The 20943-nt window shown below is 40.8% G+C and overlaps 2 protein-coding genes and 1 pseudogene across 5 annotated transcripts in view; 2 read left to right on the plus strand and 1 right to left on the minus strand.

Moving 5' to 3' along the window:
* Positions 1–839, plus strand: part of LOC118400080 (FERM domain-containing protein 4B-like) — a 79864-nt gene extending 79025 nt beyond the window's left edge. For all 4 annotated transcript variants that reach the window (XM_052473300.1, XM_052473301.1, XM_052473299.1 and 1 more), the window contains exon 23: positions 1–839. This exon is cut by the window's left edge and continues 601 nt beyond it. The gene's annotated coding sequence lies outside the window, so the exon portion shown is untranslated.
* Positions 840–6048: 5209 nt separating this feature from the next.
* Positions 6049–9403, minus strand: LOC118382032 (PRA1 family protein 3-like). Its single transcript, XM_035768909.2, has 3 exons — positions 9067–9403; positions 7241–7458; positions 6049–7119 (listed from the first exon to the last, which is right to left on the minus strand). The coding sequence occupies exons 1-3, from the start codon at positions 9243–9245 to the stop codon at positions 6941–6943; spliced, it is 576 nt and encodes a 191-aa protein (XP_035624802.1). The 5' UTR covers positions 9246–9403; the 3' UTR covers positions 6049–6940.
* A 1317-nt stretch (positions 9404–10720) lies between these two features.
* On the plus strand, positions 10721–20197 carry LOC118383449 (CCA tRNA nucleotidyltransferase 1, mitochondrial-like; annotated as a pseudogene).
* The last annotated feature ends 746 nt before the right edge of the window (positions 20198–20943 follow it).

Raw genomic sequence — 20943 nt, forward strand, 5'->3', positions numbered from 1 at the left:
ATAGTTTCTGAAAGCAGAATTACAACACGGTCACCTGATCTGAATGTTCTGTATTGCTAGATTCTGTGTGTGTGTTGCGCATGGAGTTGCACTTGGTGCTGTGGCTGGTTGGATTAGTTTGAGGGTCTGGGATGACAGTAGGAGGATGGAGGACAATGAACATGACTTGTCCTGCGTGACCAATATATATGGGGAAGCTGTATGTTCACCATTACAATGAAGGATCTTTCAAACAATGACATGTTCAAATGTAAGGATGGGAATTGTATTTTGAGTGTAAAAGGATGCCAACCAATGGCAACCTGCGGAAACATTCTCCAGTCTACCAGTTTCCAGGGCCCGTTCTATGGTAGCGTTGTTCGTAGCTATGTACAGCACTTGGCTATTTGTTGGTCAGTCTTTTTGCACCAGCCATTTACAAGCATTTGGACCTCGCTCATTCTCAGCAATTTGATCTTCTTTACTTCCAAACGCTTCAGTCTAACGTGTCGGCTTTTATACCGTCAGACCACGTTAACACTTTATCAATGACTGTGATGTTAATACTAAGTCTATTACAGGGCTTCATTTTGTCGATACAAAATTCATTTTTGTATTTTTTTTTATGCTTACTGCATCCCATGCTGGACTGGACTGGTGCTCTCCATTCCTCAAGAAGGAATTTGTATGTACCTGTTGATAATGTAAATACATTGTACGGTTCTGTCTGTTTTTAGAGCATTTTCTTTTGGTATTTTAAGAAGCATGTAATATATAGTAAACAATCAAATATTAAGCTGGTTCTTAGTTATTTGTATAATTGAAATGCATTTGAATTAAAACATACATTTTGAGCTATATCCTCAGTTCATTCGTGTTTTACTCTCTAAAATTGTTGCTATTAATGTGTCATGAGAAACACTGTTATAACTGAAAAGAACAAATCTCCAGTAACTGATTCAGTAAAAGAGGATTTAAATCCAGATCCATTTAATCAAGCACTTAAATTAAATTGTCTACGTTCAGCCAGGGTAATTAGTTAATTGGGTTTTACCGTAAAGAAAGTACAATGCTTTTTTTAAACTTAAAATTATGAATTTAGAGCTCAGGACAATAATATAATTACTTTTTTTTAAAGTTCCAATGCAGCCGTTTTATATCAAATCATTTCTGGGTAACAATGAAGTACCTTCCTGTGATTGTGTTTAATTACAATGGTCAAAAAGAAACAAAACTTTATCAGAGAGCAATTTCTCATGTAAGAAATTTGCTCGGACTGCCTGGGAGTGGTCTGAGGGGGGAGTGAAAAACCAAAAACTGTTATTGGCAGAGAGGTTTGGAACTTTTTCTTATTGGCCTTGTAACTAATGTACCGCCTGGTGAGGACACCAGGCAGGCCATAACGCCATCTCACCAAAACAGACGGAAATCTCAGGCAGTCTTTTCAAATGGCTCTTACACTTATGTCACAGTATTATACACCCTCTGAATGGCACACGTACTCCATGTCTCAATTGTCACAAGGCTTAAAAAGCTTTAAACTGTCTCCTCCCCTTCATCTACACTGATTTTGAAGCTGATTTAACAAGTCACATCAATAAGGGATCATAGCTTTCATCTGGATTCACCTGGTCAGTCTGTCACGGAAAGAGCAGGTGTCCTTCATGTTTCGTACGCTCGGTGTATATCTATTCCCCTGCACTTGCTAGTGGCAACTTATTGGGGTGAAATGTGACGAGTATAACCTGTCAGCTGTAAACAACTGTTGCTAGCCTCAGAATTTAAGACTCAATTAGGGTGCTCGGGCTCCATTTTCTGACCACTGTGTAGTCAAGCTGGTTATGTGTCTGCATAAGTTGTAAACCAGACAAACCAGTTTGTTTAAAGGCTGACACCCACTGCCCTTCCCATAGATTACAAGCTAGAGTAAACTGCTCTAAACCTGGGCCTGTTCAGATGGGTACAACATTGAAGAACATTCAAAAAGAAATGCAGTACAGATATAATGGTCATGCTGAATAGGGAAATGAGTCCGCTCTATTCATTAGATTTCTATCTACATTTTGCAACGTTTCACTTCACTTACTAGTCAAAACTCTGTCCATGTAGTGCGAGTGTGTTTCCGGAACATGGCGCCTCAACTCATCCATGGAGCAGAATGTGACCCTTCACCTCTTTCCTCCCTCCCCAGCCAGCCGGCACACATTTCTCAGCACTTCAAGTATATCCTACTACCATGCCACCACTGTTGACCCTACTATTGAGGCTACAGTTCACCAGCTTGCATTGTGTATCCCTCCTTGAAGTGTTATGGCTCTTAACGCCACTGAACTCTGGGGAGGGTTCGGAGGGTTCCAGGTCCTTGAGTTTATCCGAGGCAGAGCGTGAGAGAGACATACTTCTGCAGCTGTCTTCCCCAGTCTCTCTCCACCTCCTCCCTGGACAACAGCTGTCTTCCCCAGTGTCTCTCCACCTCCTCCCTGGACAACAGCTGTCTTCCCCAGTGTCTCTCCACCTCCTCCCTGGACAACAGCTGTCTTCCCCAGTCTCTCTCCACCTCCTCCCTGGACAACAGCTGTCTTCCCCAGTGTCTCTCCACCTCCTCCCTGGACAACAGCTGTCTTCCCCAGTCTCTCTCCTCCACCTCCCTGGACAACAGCTGTCTTCCCCAGTGTCTCTCCACCTCCTCCCTGGACAACAGCTGTCTTCCCCAGTGTCTCTCCACCTCCTCCATGGACAACAGCTGTCTTCCCCAGTGTCTCTCCACCTCCTCCCTGGACGATGGCTGTTCCAGCTGACACAAGACTACATAAACAATGGACTCCTGTGTGTGTCGATAGACCACAAAGACACTCCCCTGATGTCAAGTGCAGACATGTGGCTAGCTAGACCCTGCCTGCTGCTTACCCTGCTCAGGGTAAAGCAGCTGTCAATCCGGATGATAATTGGTCATCACGCCTCAGGGCAGCAGGTCCTACTTCTGCTCAGGGAGCAATATTCCTGACCTGTAGTTGAGGGGTTAGCTGGATCAGTGTTCTGCACCTAAACTGGGGGGTTATTGTTTGTGAGATCATGAAGAAACAGTAATAATGGGTAGATGTCTCATAGCACTGCAGATTAAAGTGGTCTCATGCGGGATATGACCGACTGATACAGGGTTCTGATGGCATGATGGATTAAGGCACAGCCAGCTGACTGTGTTGACCTGACTTCATGAATGTTGCATTATGCTGAATTACTCCATTTCATGCCCAGTGACTGACTTGTTGCAACATAAACAACAAGAGACAGATGTTGTCATCCCCAAACCCATAACAGCACATGAGAACACAACAGCCCGAAGAAAATGCTAAATACAAAACTACATGTGCGGTGTCAGCAAACTGTGGTCAAATGCATTCACACAGCAAAGTTAAAAAGCCTGATAGGGAGGGTTACACTGGTCATGGTCTGCCAGTAATGGCTAGTTAGGAAACACTTTTTTGAATCCCTGTTCAAGATATTCCAAACACACACACACTACAGCAAAGATGCGTGTGTTTTGGGGAGAGTCTCGGCAGCACAAAGGATGTTTCCTCACCGGGCTCCTTGCCAGAGTAACACGTATGTTCTTAAAGCCTCACACTAAACATCTGTTCAGATCAGGAGGCGATACACCAAACACGTGTCTGTTGGACGAGCTGCTTCACACAACAGACATGTTTTGTGTAAATCAGCACAAAAGCTGGAGGGGAGAGAGAGAACAAGGGCCTCCACCGTGTTCTCTGCTCTGAGACTTGAGTTTACTGCCTCTTGGGCTTGTGCGTTCGTGTGCTCCCAGGTTGCTCAATGTCGTCCGCATGAAGGAAAAGTGGCGCAGGAGGAGACATAAATCACACTTGTGCAGTTCTCCGAGAGGACCGATAAGGCCTTGCAGCTGAACTCTCTCTACCGCTCACACTTAAAACACTGCACCCGAGTACACCCAGGCCATCAGTTCCTGCTGTCTATCTTTCTCTCTCCATCTCTCTCACGCACACACCCTTAAAAAAGACACCGTTATGTAAATCATAAAACTTTATCTCCAAGGCTTGTAAGTGCAATAGAATGATCACTTTGTTATTTGAAATGAATTTCCAATGTGCGCCTATGAGAGGTCGAAGTAGCTGACAACAGCAATCCAGAGAAAGTTTGGCGTTGAGTGACTGCAGATGAATCCACTCTGTCACTGACTGTGCAGTATTCCGCTCTTCACTATAATCTACTGCAGCCTATTGATTAGCATTGGGACAAGTGGAGAGAAGGAAAAAGTTAGGCCATCCATCACCCTGGAGGTACTGTGGAGATAAAACAGGGTGAGGCGCTGAGTGAATGCTGATGGGACATAGGTTAGGATCCCACATTCCTTTGAAGTTCTAAATCAAACGCTTGTTCAAAGGTCATTTGATTATGAAATTCACAACATTGAATATCTCTCATATAGTTTATTAGGACACAATTGGCTTGGTTCTTTTGTTTGGTCCTTTTATTAGCGTAGAATGTCAGGTTACTTTCTGTCCCATGTTGTTATTAAATAAACCTTTGAATTCAGTGAGAAAAAAACACCCTAAGCATTTAATGGCTACAGATGTGAGTGCTATGGGGCGATTTGGACAGGTTACCTTGGCGTTCTTGGGCACAGGAACTATGGTTTTCTGCTTGAAACATATTCAGTACCAGTCAAAGGTTTGGACTCACCTACTCATTCAAGGGTTTCTTTATTTGTACTATTTTGTACATTGTAGAATAATAGTGAAGACAACTATAAAATAACACACATGGAATCATGTAGTAAGCAAAAAAAGTGTTAAACAAATGAAAATATATCTTACATTTGAGATTCTTCAAAGTAGCCACCCTTTGCCTTGATGACAGCGTCGCAAACTCTTGGCATTCTGTCAACCAGCTTTGAGGTAGTCACCTGGAATGCGTTTCAATCAACAGGTGTGCCTTGTTTTTTATTTTCTTCCAATGCGTTTAAGCCAATCAGTTGTGTTGTGACAAGGTAGAGGTGGTATACAGAAGATAGCCCTAGTTGGTAAAAGACCAAGTCCATATTATGGCAAGAACAGCTCAAATAAGCAAAGACAAATGACAGTTCACCATTACTTTAAAACATGGTCAGTCAATCCAGAAAAGAGGATAAGTTCATTAGAGTTACCAGCCTCAGATTGCAGCCTAAATAAATTATTCACAGAGTTCAAGTAACAGACATTTCTCAACATCAACTGTTTAGAGGAGGCTGTGTAAATCAGGCCTTCATGGTCGAATTGCTGCAAAGAAGCCACAACTAAAAGACAACAATAATAAGAAGAGACTTGCTTGGGCCAAGAAACCCAAGCAATGGACATTAGACCGGTGGAAGTCTGATGAGTCCAAATGTGAGATTTTTTATTCCAACCGCCGTGTCTTTCTGAGACGTAGTGTAGGTGAACGGATGATCTCTGCATGTGTGATTCCCACCGTAAAGCATGGAGGAGGTGGTGTGATGGTGCTTTGCTGGTGACACTGTCGTGATTTATTTAGAATTCAAGGCACACTTAACCAGCATGGCAACCACAGCATTCTGCAGCAATACGCCATCCCATCTGATTTGCACTTAGTGGGACTATCATTTGTTTTTCAACAGGACAATGACACAAAACACACCTCCAGGCTGTGTAAGGGCTATTTGACCAAGGAGAATGATGGAGTGCTGCATCAGATGTCCTGGCCTCCACAATCACCCGACCTCAACCCAAATGAGATGGTTTGGGATGAGTTGGACCGCAGAGTGAAGGAAAAGCAGCCAACAAGTGCTCAGCATATGTTGGAACTCCTTCAAGACTGTTGGAAAAGCATTCCAGGTGTAGCTGGTTGAGAGAATGCGAAGAATGTGCAAATCCGTCAGCAATGCAAAGGGTGGCTACTTTGAAAAATCTTAACTATTTTTTGATTTAACACATTTTTGGTTACTACATGATTGTGTTATTTCATAGTTTTGATGTCTTCACTATTATTCTACAATGTAGAAAATAGAAAAACCCTTGAATGAGTGGGTGTGTCCAAACGTGACTGGTACTGTATTTATTTAACACTTGTTGAAAACAAAAATTCACAACTAATAATTTACAGTGATTTCACAATTTCTCCTTCGTAGCCAAGCCGGTCAGTTGTTTCTCTTAATTGAAAATAATTAAACATAGATTAAATACCTCCAGATCTTCTGAGGAAAGAAAGCAATAAGAAAGGTAGTACAGCTTAATAGCAAAGTAAAGGTCTACTCTCCACAAATCAGCATTTTCACATTGCAATGTTTGCATCAATAAAAGGGAGAATGCACAGCACTTTAAAAAGCTAAGTCCCTCCTGCTTAATATGCGAGATAAATTGTGAATTAATCTATGGAACAATACACCTAGTTCTGTTTATTTTTCAAACAAAGTGACCTCAATCAGTCCGATCACAGTTTTGCTTTTAACGTCACAATATTTTCACTCCTTATATTTACAAAGGTCACAAAATATAAATAAGTTGTATAAATATTGCATACAGGATTTGGAAACACTTGCCCAACTACACACACAAATCCATTCATCGGGGAAGACTCACATGTGAACTATTGAGATGCAGACATCACTACTTTTTAAAAAACAAAGTGCTCTGACAACTTTTGGGTGGAGTAACAAATACCCTGAGGTTAAACTAACGCTTGTTTTCAACACATGTTCTCTCGTCTAGACACACATACACTTGCATGTGCAATAGGCAATACGGTTTCTAGCTGAAGTCTTCAAACAAGCTGAGCTGTATTACAATCATTCCCATTCAACATTGACTGCATGCAATGAGACTGCACGTTAAAAGGGGGTGTGCAAAAGAATCCTTTCCCATCCGGTCAGAGGCCAGGGAGGCTGATAGGGGACCTACGACAACACAGGGACTGTGGCGTCTGTGTGGAGTTCTCATCCTTCCTTTAGTTTTCCTTCCAAGAATTCTTGGATCTTTTGCAGACTCTCTTCCTGCTGGCCCAGTGCATCCAGTAGAATACCTATTGGTGACTTCTTTAGCCCCGCCCCCTCCATTTTATTCTCCAGTTTATTCTTCATGTTGCGAAGGCGAAATGAGGCATGTGCAAAGATCACTGAAATCCAAAGAAATAGATGCAGATTAATATTCTTAAATGTTCTCTGCCTAGAACTAATGTGATGACATAATGAAGTGTAGGCTAAAAGAAACAATTAATACGAACAAACAAAACGTACAGAGAAGAGGAAACGTGATCCCAAATATGAAGACCATGACGCCATCGAAGAGAGACATGAGGAAGTAGCTGGCAAGCATCACTGCCATGACAAACAATGTGGGGTTCTGCCGCTTAAAGTCCTTGATCATGGCCTTATTCTCTCCAGCCCACACTGAGCCCAGGAAGACCAATGACACCACCGCCATGCCCATGAACATCTCCATAGGGTTCAGGAACCTGCAGGGAAGCACAACATACTGAACGGGTAGGATCACTGGCTGGAACAGTTGATCTTTCATACATTGTAGTCAGTGATACCATCTAGTGGTGAAAGACTGTCAATACATCAACATGACCAATTTTTCTAATGAAAATGTGTATTTCTACAAAACATTATTAGCTCATAATCAGAATAAGAGCAATTTCAAAGATTATGGTGACGTGTTTACTGAAGGGAATCTACATCATCAAGAGATTACAAAGCAGTGACATTTACTATAACTGGCAAAAGAAATGGCCTGATGAAGGATGAGAGGAACTTTTAAACAGCAAGTAGTTTTGACATTGCTTCACAGGCTATGTTAAGGATGTTAGAATTTCCAATAGTTTGTCTCAGACTTTATTCTAGAGTGTTGTTTTAGATCATACGACACTCTGACGTTACATCTTCAGACTCCAATGGTGAGCTTTCCCCAACCCACAGTTATTTTAATTTATTTTATTAAGGACAGCTTACTCTCTGTGCTCTATTCATCTCATATTCCTGTTATCTAGAACAGCAGCTGATGAGTGAGCAGGGATTAGGGGCCTGGTAGCTGACCACCATAGCAACAGTGTCATCATAATCAAGTAGGTCTAGCCAAAATATGACTATTTTTAGAAACCCTAACTCCACATTTCTTAAGTGGAAACTCTTCCTCTTAAGTCATTTTTTTGTGATCAAGTGTTAGTAATGCACTGTCATGTTCCACCATTTGTGAAAAGACAATGTCATAAATCTGAGCAACTTTAGAAACAAATGAAGAAATGAGACACTTGCAAGGCCTTTATATTAATTTTCTAAAATTATTGTGAAATTAAATGTGAACATCATAAGAGAAAAGCTTAACTACATTTGCAATAAGACGTTGCAAGTCGAGTTTCAGGGGGATGCAAGACAAGTCTCTCAACCTGTGAAGCGTGCCCACATCCTCTATGCCCAAAATAGGTCTGGAGACTTTGTTTTACCAATCATGCACTCAGTCTCCCTTGGCATTAGCCGTATCATGCTGCCAATCCTTCAGACATGGCAATAGAATGAGAAAGCTCATTCAGATGAATTGTAAGAAATTACAAAACGCCAACATATGCTTTGGTAGAAATTAACATGGCAGGAAGCTCCTATGATTAGACTTTAAAGTGATTCTCTCTGCCCCCAAAATTCGCAAATGATACCCAACACTTTAATTTCAGGCTGGCATCAGTTAAAAGTACAATCTTAGATATGGGAATATGTTCATTGGTCATAGGCTACCCACTGAAAAGTATTCTTTAAGAATGTATGCCTCAGCTTTTAGCGCAGCTGTTTTACCCTATCATAACCCAACATGTACTCCATTGTTCACAACAAAAAAACAATTAGCGCCAATAATGTAGGCCTCTATACCAAAACAAGTGGCGGGGCTGTCATTTTGCTCAAAAACGAATCCCAGATTACAGCTTTTATAGACGTCAACACAACAGTTATGGTGATGGCCAGAGTTAACATCGATGAATAGACTAGGCAATGGTGGCCTACAGTAAAGCAGATTTCCAGATATGTTATGTTGTCGATACAAATTGTGGAGAGCGTCTCATGCTACTTACCCCACAATAAGGAAAACCATGACAGCCATCGCCAAATAGTTCGTCTGATAGTAAAGCAAGTTGTTGACAACCCTGTTGTTCCATTTAGGTAGATCTCTCACGTCTGGTTTAGCAAATCGGTCAGAACCTGGGAAGAAATCGTCCCAGGGTCTCAGCGGTGTGAGTTCTACCTTAGCCATGTTGCTACTGTATGAATACTATGAAATATAATTAATATGTTTGTTGTAGGCTGCAGAACGTATGTCTGACTACAACAAAAGGAAGATTACGCTCAAATATCATTAAAAAAATACCCCTTCCATTTCTCGCGATAGCTTTCAAACCACAGTCAACCAATGATGTATATAAACCAATTATTTATATACACACTAGATGACTTTCAAGGCACTATTTTGAAGCCAACTCGCCTCCATCTTGGCACTACCCCACCGGCGTAAACAAATATTTTGGAAGGTATAGGAATGCATTTATTAATGTCTAAATGTGTTTGTTTTTTCCACGTGTATTCTATTAGACACCTTAATGCATATGCTTAAATTGTATTATGTGAGTTAAACATAAAAATAAAACATGAATATATTTTTTAAATATCCTCGATTTGACTTTGTTTTTTACCAATCAAACTACATAACAACATAATGGTAATCATTTATTTGAATGGTATATCTCTAGTACATTGATAAACTGGGAAAATAAAGACGTAGCCTAGGCCTATTCATAATACAGTTTAATTCATATTTAATAGGAGTGTGTGCATGCATTGATTTATTGAGCTTGTTTTGGCTGATTTCATGGGACTATAATCTATTTCCCTTCCATTTGGGACTTATTATTTGGGACTTATTATTTGGGACTTATTTTATTGTACTATTCAACATCATTTGTATAGAAGTAGCACGTTGTTTTGAACGAGGCATCAGTGGAGCAGGTATGGTGCTCTCACATTATAAGAGGGGGATTTGCTGCACTGATAGACATGCCACTTTCAAAACAACTGGGAACTCAGAAATCTCTAAATTCCGACTTTCACTGCGTTCAAGACGACTGTAAACTCGGGGGGTGAAACAAGCTCCAACTGGGAAAAATCGTTTTGAACGGTCATCCGACTCGGAATTCCAACTCGGGACTTTCTGACCTGAAGATCACTGACATCACCACATCGTATTTTTCAGAGTTTCCAGTAATCTTGAACGCACCAACATACTTGATCCTCTCCCAATCAGTAGATTACGTGGACACATTTGACATAAGTACCGAAAGTACACAAACTATAGTACCGAACCGTTTTTCATGTTCTAGTACTGAAAAAGTGTCGGCATACTGCGCAACACTAATCTCTCTGATTAAGTTATATATATATTTCAGAGTGATCTAATGAATCAATGTAAGCGTCATCAACCATATATTTCCAGTCTCTATTAATCTGTGTATAGCGCAGTTAAAATGAGCTGACAAGTAGAATTATGACATTAAGTATTTAGTTTGGGGGAAATGTTAGGCTTAGGTAGAGACTGTCCAAAAGTCGTAACAAAGTAACAGACCGAGAACACAAGTGTACAACAAAGTAACAGGTCATGCAAATATTTGCGTGACATCTCACGTTTTCCTACTTTACCCCGCCTTTTTTTTTTACGACGAAACGCACTCTCATTGGTCAGCGAGCTCTTGTTGTGAAAGCACACTTCCTGCTGTTGAATAAGCATGGTATGGGTATGTTTCTAACACTCCTAAAGTGGTGAAATTCTTCATATTTTGAAGGTCAGTTCACATGAAATGTATACCCAACTGCATGACGATATAAGTATACTTTACCGCATTTACTTGTTATTTATATATATATATTTCGCTCACATTAACCAATATGCTTGCTTCAGTTAGCTACTGTACTGTAGCTAGCGGAACCTGGTTATATGAAAAACATGGAATGTCTGCAGGCTAGCTACTAGCTGTAATGAAATGTCTATGGTAGCTGCTTGGTCACTAGGGTTCTCTAACATTAGCAGAATGTGTGTTGCAACCACCACTAAACGTTAGTTCATTAATTGCCACTGCACATCATAGCTAGCTAACCACAGCTAGCTATAGCTAACAGTCCCTCTGCTCAACATCATCTAGATGTGGGGGAGAATCCCGAATCCTGTGGTGATTAGCAGAGTTCGTCTCACTTTGAGTTTCAGAAGTCGCCTTACCATGCAGCTGAAGACTACAGAGGTACAGTCCTTATTCAGTGATGGACTGAATGGAATAGCAGGTGAGAGCAGAAGCCAGGTCTACTCTATCACATTCTCATCAACTTTTACTTAGCTAGCTACCAACCAATTTATCTGGATCAAAGTCTAGATATTCATAACTGCCTTTCAAGGTCTGTGGCATGCAAATTCATTCGTAGCACTGTTCAGAATTGATCCTCTCAAGTAGTTGTTTTATTCTCTAATTAGTGATGAGGCCAGGACTTGAGAAGCAGGTTTGGATCCGAATGTATTAATCAGTGTGTCTACTTTTTTTGTAATTATAATTGGGTGATGCAGGGGCCAATGCATGTCAACAGTATAGATCTGATCAACTTATGTATTTAGGCATGTCTGTCTTTCTCCATAGAGCTCTTTGAGAAGTATAAGTTTGAGCTGAGGATAGCAGGGGGTGTAGTGCGGGACCTCTTGTCTGGGAAACAGCCAGAGGATGTGGACTTGTGACCATGGCAACACCAGAGGATATGAAGAGCATGTTCCAGACTGCAGGGATCAGGAGGATCAACAATAAATGGGAGAAGCATGGGACCATCACAGCCCGAGTAAGCGCATCTCAAGATTACTATGAAGTTTGACCAGCTATACACAAATATTCCCTGCTTTTACAATCCAATTAAAGATACAGGATGTAAGACTGCTGTTGTAAAAGAAAGTGATGTTGCCTTTCACTAGCGACCTTTCTTTTTACACTATGATTTTGCCATGATGGGAATAATTACTTTCACACTACAGTCATTGTAGTGCAAATTATGTTGTACAGGAGGTGTGTATGCCTTTAAAACACATTTGTCTTTTCATCTCTAGCTTCACAATGAGAACTTTGAGGTGACCACACTGCAGGTGGATGTTCACTTACAGACTGGCAGAAAGATGTAGAGACCTCGCCGTAGAGACCTCTCTATGTTTTTAGGTGTGTTTATAGTATATATATTCACCTCTTCTGGTGTTAATGTCAAACTTGACATTAGAAAATCAAAAAACATGTCTGGTTTGATTTCTGTCCAAACTGGGTTAGATTGGATTCTATATAAGCGTTTCTGAAAGTTTGGTTTGCGGACCTGTTAATGGAGGGTCGCGAAGTTAATCTATAATATTTCATTAATTACTGGAATTGATTTGGCCAAGTGCAACTGCGCTCTCGGTTCAGTGCGCTCTCTACTTAGCAGCGGTCTCTGCTCAGTTTGACAGCTGCTCGAGTGGGAGAGGTAAGGGGGAAGATGCCTGTGTGCTTTGCAGTTTACCAGATCTTTTTTCTGCAGTTTTCTTGAAGTTCACTCCGCAACCCACATGCTGCTCTTTCATACTAACTTTGAGAAATAACGAGGAGCACCCACAATGTGTTTTGTGTGGGGAAGTGTTTAGTAATGAGTCTCTCAAAACGAACAAATTAATAAAATGACACGTCCTGACTAAACATCCTTTCAGAACAGGGCAGAATGCTTCAGGAAACTTCGACAGTGGAAAGTAAGTCAGCCAACAAGGCATTGTTGTCCTTTTATAACAGGTGATGATGATACTGTAAGCTGAAATAAGGGAGTACTATCTCTAATAGTAGTAGATGTGAGATCCTCTTTCAAACAATCCCCTGGCCTTGTGATGTTACACAGCTAATAACTAACATTAGCCAAAGAAACCTAGCTAGCTACTGATAGCCTAGCCTAAGAAACAGCACAGCTGAAGATGAAAAATTCAGGCCTACTGTACATTTCGCTGTAGAAATTATTGTTGAAAACAAGTCTAGGTTGTAACTATTGCTGTTAAAATACAGTTAATTTTTATTCTAAACTAGAGTAAACTGATTGAAGCAAGATGCTTTTTGAGGCACACACACTGACATAGTTCTGGGCTGCTCATCTACACCAGGAAGCGGTCTCCTGCCTGGCTGAGAAAGCAGTAGATGTTCTGATCCAGTTTGGCACCACATACAGTTGAAGTCTGAAGTTTACATACACTTAGGTTGGAGTCATTAATACTCGTTTTTCAACCACTCCACATTTTTTTGTTAACAAACTATAGTTTTGGCATGATACAAGTAATTTTTCCAACAATTGTTTACAGCAGGTTATTTCACTTAATTCACTGTATCGCATATCCAGTGGGTTAGAAGTTTACATACACTAAGTTGACTGTGCCTTTAAAACGTTTGGAAAATTCTAGACAATTATGTCATGGCTCTAGAAGATTCTGATGGGCTAATTGACATCATTTGAGTCAATAAGAGGTGTACCTTCAAAAACAGTGCCTCTTTGCTTGACATCATGGGAAAATCAAAAGAAATCAGCCAAGACCTCAGAAACAAATTGGAGACCTCCACATGTCTGGTTCATCCTTAGGAGCAATTTCCAAATGCATGAAGGTACCACGTTCATCTGTGCAAACAACAGTACTCAAGTATAAACACCATGGGACCACGCAGCCGTCATACCGCTCAGGAAGGAGACGCCCTAGAGATGAACGTACTTTGGTGCAAAAAGTGAAAATTATTATCAGAACAACAGCAAAGGACCTTGTGAAGATTCTAGAGGAAGCAGGTACAAAAGTATATCCACAGTAAAACGAGTCCAATATCGACATAAAAGGTCGCTCAGCAAGGAAGAAGCCACTGCTCCAAAACAGCCATAAAAAAAGCCAGACTACAGTTTGCAAATGCACATGGGGACAAAGATCTTACTTTTTGGAGAAATGTCCTCTGCTCTGATGAAACAAAAATAGAACTGTTTGGCCATAATGACCATCGTTATGTTTGGAGGAAAAAGGGGGAGGCTTGCAAGCCGAAGAATACCATCCCAACCGTGAAGCAGAATCATCTTGTGGGGGGTGCTTTGCTGCAGAAGGGACTGGTGCACAAAATAGATGACATCATGAGGCAGGACAATTATGTGGATATATTGAGGCAACATCTCAAGACATCAGTCAGGACGTTAAAGCTTGGTCTCAAATGGGTCTTCCAAATGGACAATGACACCAAGAATACTTCCAAAGTTGTTGCAAAATAGCTTAAGGACAACAAAGTCAAGGTATTGGAGTGGCCATCACAAAGTCATGACCTCAATCCTATAGAAGATTTGTAGACAGAACTGAAAAAGTGTGTGTGAGCATGGAAGCCTACAAACCTGACTCAGTTACACCAGCTCTGTCAGGAGGAATGGGCCAAAATTCACCCAACTTATTGTGGGAAGCTTGTGGAAGGTTACCCGAAACGTTTGACCTAAGTTTAACAATTTCAAGGCAGTGCTAGCAAGTATTAATTGAGTGTATGTAAACTTCTGACCCACTGGGAATGTGATGAAAGAAATAAAAGCTGAAATATAAAATACTAAATAAAGTGGTGATCCTAACTGACCTAAAATAGGGCATTTTTACTAGGATTAAACGTCAGGAATTGTGAAAAACTAAGTTTAAATGTATGTGGCTAAGGTGTATGTAAACTTCTGACTTCAGCTATACATACTCTATTTTATTCTATACTACACCACTGACTGATAACCAGCCATCTCCAGCACATCAGAGGCTGCTGCCTATAGGCATAGATTAGGAATCACTGGCTACTTTAAGGAAATGAAACACTAGCCAATTTAATAATGTCTCCATATCTTACATTACTCATCTCATATGTATAAACTGTATTCTATACTACACCACTGTATCTTAGTCCAATGTCGCTCTGACATATGTGTATATTCTTAATCCATTCCTTACTTAGACTTACATGTATTTTGGGTATATGTTGTGAAACTGTTAAATATTATTTTTTTTAGATATTACAGCATTGTCGGAGCTAGAAACACAAGCAATCCGCTACACTCGCAATAACATCTGCTAAACACATGTATGTGACCAATAAATTTGATTTGAATATTACGATATTTCAGTTAATCCAGAGTTGTCTGGGGGTGTAAATGGGACCGGTGTTAATGTTGGACATGGCTATGGCAATTAACAAATTCGACTTTAGTATGCGAGTGTTTCTGTATGGCGTTTTTGTCCTTGTCAATATCTACCGGTCTGCCCCCAGGTTTTATGGTCAGTGTCAGTCAAGGCAGGGGAACATGACCCTGCACCCCTGGAGGCTATCAGGGAGAACGCCCGTAGTCTCGAAGCCATATCAGGGGAGCGCATCTGGATTGAGCTGAAGAAGATGGTGTTAGACACCCATGCTGCTCACTCACTAGAGGTCATGTATGAGCTGGGCCTGGCTCAGTACATAGGTGAGGTAGAAAGCCCTGTTTCCTAGGAAATATGGTATGGGGAGATGTCAAATATATCAACAATCCTTACTCAAAAGGACCATTTTATGGAGGAAATGTATTTAAAGTTCCAAAAAAGCCTGGCCTTTTTATGTCCTGGTTTTGTGAGGAATCACCCAAAACCATTATAGCTGAGTAATTAGTGCCTTTTGAGATCGTTTCGGTTAGATTATTTATTTTAGATTTCGGTAACTTAAGATAATATATAGGCTAGGCTAGCCTTCCTATGCATGCTGCAGAGCTGTTTTACAAACCATTTTACTAGTTCTTCAAAGTAGATAAGGCATACTTTCATAAACTGTGTCTATCCCTTGCTCGTATAATTGTGTTGTGTACATTCCTCTCATGTGGTCTGTGTGTATCTTACAAGGCAGGTGTAAAATTGTATCCATCTTTGTCGAAACTGGAAACCGGTGCAATGGATTATGGTAATTTTTGTTCATTACCACGTTTCTGCTCTGAACTAGGTTGAATATTTGCTTAATGACAACTCCCTTCAGCCCAGCACCCCACAAAGTTGGACTTGATTTATCTTGTGAAATATTTAATTTCTCTAGAGAAACGGCACTTTGGGTTTCCAAAAAAAAAAAATAACTAAATGCAATTCAAGTAATTGAACCAACTTCGGTCAATTAGTTGTTTAATAACCAAAACCCCCCTTTTAAATGTTGGTTATTTGCTCAGCACTATTAAATAGCCTAAATGTTCAATCGGAGAAAACACGCAACACAAGCTGCTTTCAACCTAAAGCCATTTGATGAGTCATTCTCAAAACAAAATAGAAAATATCTGGATGAACTTTTTTTTCTCCCCCATACATTGGTGTGGGGAGACCACCTTTCTCCCCATACATTGGTGTGGGGAGACCACCTTTCTCCCCATACATTGGTCAAAGAAGACCACCTTTCTCCCCATACATTGGTGTGGGGAGACCACCTTGGTGTGGGGAGACCACCTTTCTCCCCATACATTGGTGTGGGGAGACCACCTTTCTCCCCATACATTGGTCAAAGAAGACCACCTTTCTCCCCATACATTGGTGTGGGGAGACCACCTTTCTCCCCATACATTGGTCAAAGAAGACCACCTTTCTGAGATATGATTATGGAGCAGTTAAACCAATCCCACATTAATCATTAGCCTTTCATTGCTCTAATCTCACCAAGCACCATTGACAATTGGCAAACTATCCAGTTTACAATGAGTCTTACTGACTAAGTCCAAACTAAAACCTAAAGTATGCATGTAGGAGTCATGCAACCAATTACGTAAAGCAAACCTCAAAGCACTGTGTTTAGGTCCTCATGGTGACAGATCACTAGAAATGTTCTCAGCTAGAGCATTTTTTTTTTTTTTAGATAGTCCCATAATTATAGTTGTGTAAGAGTTATGCTTTTATTCCCAGGTTTACCTGCAGAGGGCGACGTGGAGGAGATGAAGCAGGTCTGGCAGCACGTGAAGGACCATTCTCCCAAGCCCATGACTTCCTGGTCAAACACAGACGAGACCTCCATAAATCCGCAGGATGATTCAGACAGCATGAAGCCCTACACTGACTATATCATAGATGTAAGCACAGCCATTGCATAACAAAATGAGTTGATGTAATGATACTAACTATATTTAGAATTTTATGACTGTCAAGATGGTGTCCTTTTGGAAATGAGTATGCCATGGATGGCCTAACCTGACAGCAGCACATGGTCTCGTAGATCATTTTATGTATATTGTTTGCAGAGTTGAGAGGTGGATGCTCAAAGTAAAGTGTGTCAGCTGCTTAAGTACTAGGGCGAGGACAAGTTACTGGCAGAGATGAGCAGATGGTCCACTCCTCGCTTCCCCGCGTGTAGGCACGACTTGAGGAAGATGGGCATCACCTCTGGCAAGGAGATTGGCACTATCCTACAGAACCTACGAGACATGTGGAAAAAAGAGATGAACAAAGCCGAGCTGCTTAGTCATGTCAACAAGACATGATCCCAGTGTGTGCAGGGCTGAGTGTGTGTGCACGGCCCTGACTGAAATCTGTTGATTGCACTGGTTCACAGAACTGTCAACGTCTGCAACCATCAGGCGTTAACCCCACACACATCTTTGAGTGTTGGATATGAGAATGAGAGAGAAACCCTACTTTTTTTTTTTTACAGTGTTGAAATGAACTAATTTATCCCAGTGCAGCACATAGAGTTTGGCTATTGTGCTCTCAGCTAAACAGCTGTCTGACATGTTTTGTTTTGTTTGTAATCAACCAGAGCCACTACAATCTCTCAGCATCTGTAGCAGTATAGATACCGGGACCATTTGTATATTGCCTGCCCTGAAATGCCTTTGAGATTGGGCAATCTGGTGTTTAGTTTGGATTCAGTCAATAAGAGTAACTGAAAACTGGATAGTTTGCCAATTCTCAATGGTGCTTGGTGAGATTAGAGCAACGAAAGTCTAATGAGTAATGTGGGATTGGTTTAAATGTCCCATAATCATATCTCAGCAAGGCAGTCTTTGTGGGGCGAAAAAAAACAACGTTAAATCCAGGAATTTTCCATTTTGTTTTGAGAATGACTCATCAAATAGCTTGAGGGTGAAAGCAGCTTGTGTATAGTGTGGTTTCTCCGGTGAAATATTTAGGCTATTTAATGAAGGTTTTGGGTGATTCGTCATGAAACCAGGACAAAAAAAGACCATGATTTATTTAGGAAGAATTGTTGACATATATTTGACATTTGTATCTAAAAGCAAAAATTAGAAATAATGAATCAAAGTTGGCGTATTTTTTGCATTTTGGCTTTACCGTTATGGAATTACAAAGTTCCAGAGTGAGATCTCTGATACTGTTAGAGTTATGATAAATTATATACTGAGAAAATGTCATAGTAGGCAATGTAACCAATCCAATCACTGGATTACCTTTTACTTGCATCATTGCACATCCTGCAAATTACCAGCAAACGCAACCATTTTGAATCCATTTTAACATTCACTCTGCTTTTAATGCTTACAAACGGGATTATAACTCTAGAAGTAGCAGAGATCCCACTCGGGAAATTTGAATTGCCTGCAGAGTATATTATGGTCTACAATATATACAGTGAGGAGAACAAGTATTTGATACACTGCCGATTTTGCAGATTTTCCTACTTACAAAGCATGTAGACGTCTGTCATTTCTATCATAGGTACACTTTAACTGTGAGAGACGGAATCTATAACAAAAATCCAGAAAATCACATTGTATGATTTTTAAGTAATTTATTTGCATTTTATTGCATGACATAAGTATTTGATACATCAGAAAAGCAGAACTTAATATTTGGTACAGAAACCTTTGTTTGCAATTACAGAGATCATACGTTTCTTGTAGTTCTTGACCAGGTTTACACACTCAGATTTTGGCCCACTCCTCCATACAGACCTTCTCCAGATCCTTCAGGTTTCGGTGCTGTCGCTGGGGAATAAGGACTTTCAGCTCCCTCCAAAGATTTTCTATTGGGTTCAGGTCTGGAGACTGGCTAGGCCACTCCAGGACCTTGAGATGAGGTTGTTGGCCAAGATCTCGCGATACACGGCCCCATCCATCCTCCCCTCAATACGGTGCAGTCATCCTGTCCCCTGTGCAGAAAAGCATCCCCAAGAATGATGTTTCCACCTCCATGCTTCACGGTTGGGATGGTGTTCTTGGGGTTGTACTCATCCTTCTTCTTCCTCCAAACCCGGCGAGTGGAGTTTAGACCAAAAAGCTCTATTTTTGTCTCATCAGACCACATGAACTTCTCCCATTCCTCCTCTGGTTCATCCAGATGGTCATTGGAAAACTTCAGACGGGCCTGGACATGCGCTGGCTTGAGCAGGGGGACCTTGCATGCGCTGCAGGATTGTAATCCATGACGGCGTAGTGTGTTACTAATGGTTTTCTTTGAGACTGTGGTCCCAGCTCTCTTCAGGTCATTGACCAGGTCCTGCCGTGTAGTTCTGGGCTGATCCCTTACCTTACTCATGATCATTGATGCCCCACGAGGTGAGATCTTGCATGGAGCCCCAGACCGAGGGTGATTGACCATCATATTGAACTTCTTCCATTTTCTAATAATTGCACCAACAGTTGTTGCCTTCTCACCAAGCTGCTTGCCTATTGTCCTGTAGCCCATCCCAGCCTTGTGCAGGTCTATAATTTAATCTCAGACGTCCTTACACAGCTCTCTGGTCTTGGCCATTGTGGAGAGGTTGGAGTCTGTTTGATTGAGTGTGTGGACAGGTGTCTTTTATACAGGTAATGAGTGGAGAACAGGAGGGCTTCTTAAAGAAAAACTAACAGGTCTGTGAGAGCCGGAATTCTTACAGGTTGGTAGGTGATCAAATACTTATGTCATGTAATAAAATGCAAATGAATTACTTAAAAATCATACAATGTGATTTTCTGGATTTTTGTTACAGACCTCTACATGCTTTGTAAGTTGGAAAACCTGCAAAATCGGCAGTGTATCAAATACTTGTTCTCCCCACTGTATATAAAAAATTGTCAAATAAAAAACAAATGTATATTTTCAATATGCATGTTTATATTTTTCTAGATTCATGAATTAATGTAAGAAATGTGTTAATTAAATCAAAATGCTACTGATATTACAGAGCAAGCGGTGAAGTTTCAGATGACGCCAATGTTTGCTTTGTAGCACCTACAGACAGTGCTTAATTTGTCAAATCGGGAGGTCCCGGAACACAGTGAGCGCGAGAAGAGGGGGGTTATCCTGGGGGGCTCTGAGGTACCAGAACACAATGAGAAATACATTTTGTCCAACCACATAGCAGCGTGGCAGACAGAGTAAACAGCCAAGTAGGCTATCCATGGTGGGGAAACAGACAGCACTCTACAAGGTGCTGATTTAATTCAAAGCATTTTAGACGTTACTGCAGTATGCACACATACTTTAGTATATTTGCCAGGCTTACACAAGTCCAAATGTCTTAGTCTGATTTTCTAGACATGAATGTACAGCAACATTTTTAGACGACACTGGGAAAAAAATGCCATATGCATATACACACATACTCAGCTGTGGAGCTTACAAGACACACATTTCATATAATTGTAAGACCTCAATGTAGCAGTAGAACAAATCACAATATCGGAATATAACTTCAAATAAAATAAATCAATGTTGGCTGCAGCAGAACACACACATGAGAATATATAGGCATCCTGCCTATGTGAAGCACATATTCAAATTACCTTCACAGTACAGAACAAGTTTGTAAAGAAAAAAATCCTACCTTAGTTTCCAAAACCTCCCACATTGACTCTCATCATGTCAAGTCCATTTAACTCATGAGAGTCAATTTCTTGCACAAAGCCATGAGCGGGCCTGTGGCTGTGATGTTTAGCCTCCT

Source organism: Oncorhynchus keta, chromosome 21 (genome assembly GCF_023373465.1).
Source record: "Oncorhynchus keta strain PuntledgeMale-10-30-2019 chromosome 21, Oket_V2, whole genome shotgun sequence".
Classification (NCBI taxonomy): Eukaryota; Metazoa; Chordata; class Actinopteri; order Salmoniformes; family Salmonidae; genus Oncorhynchus; species Oncorhynchus keta.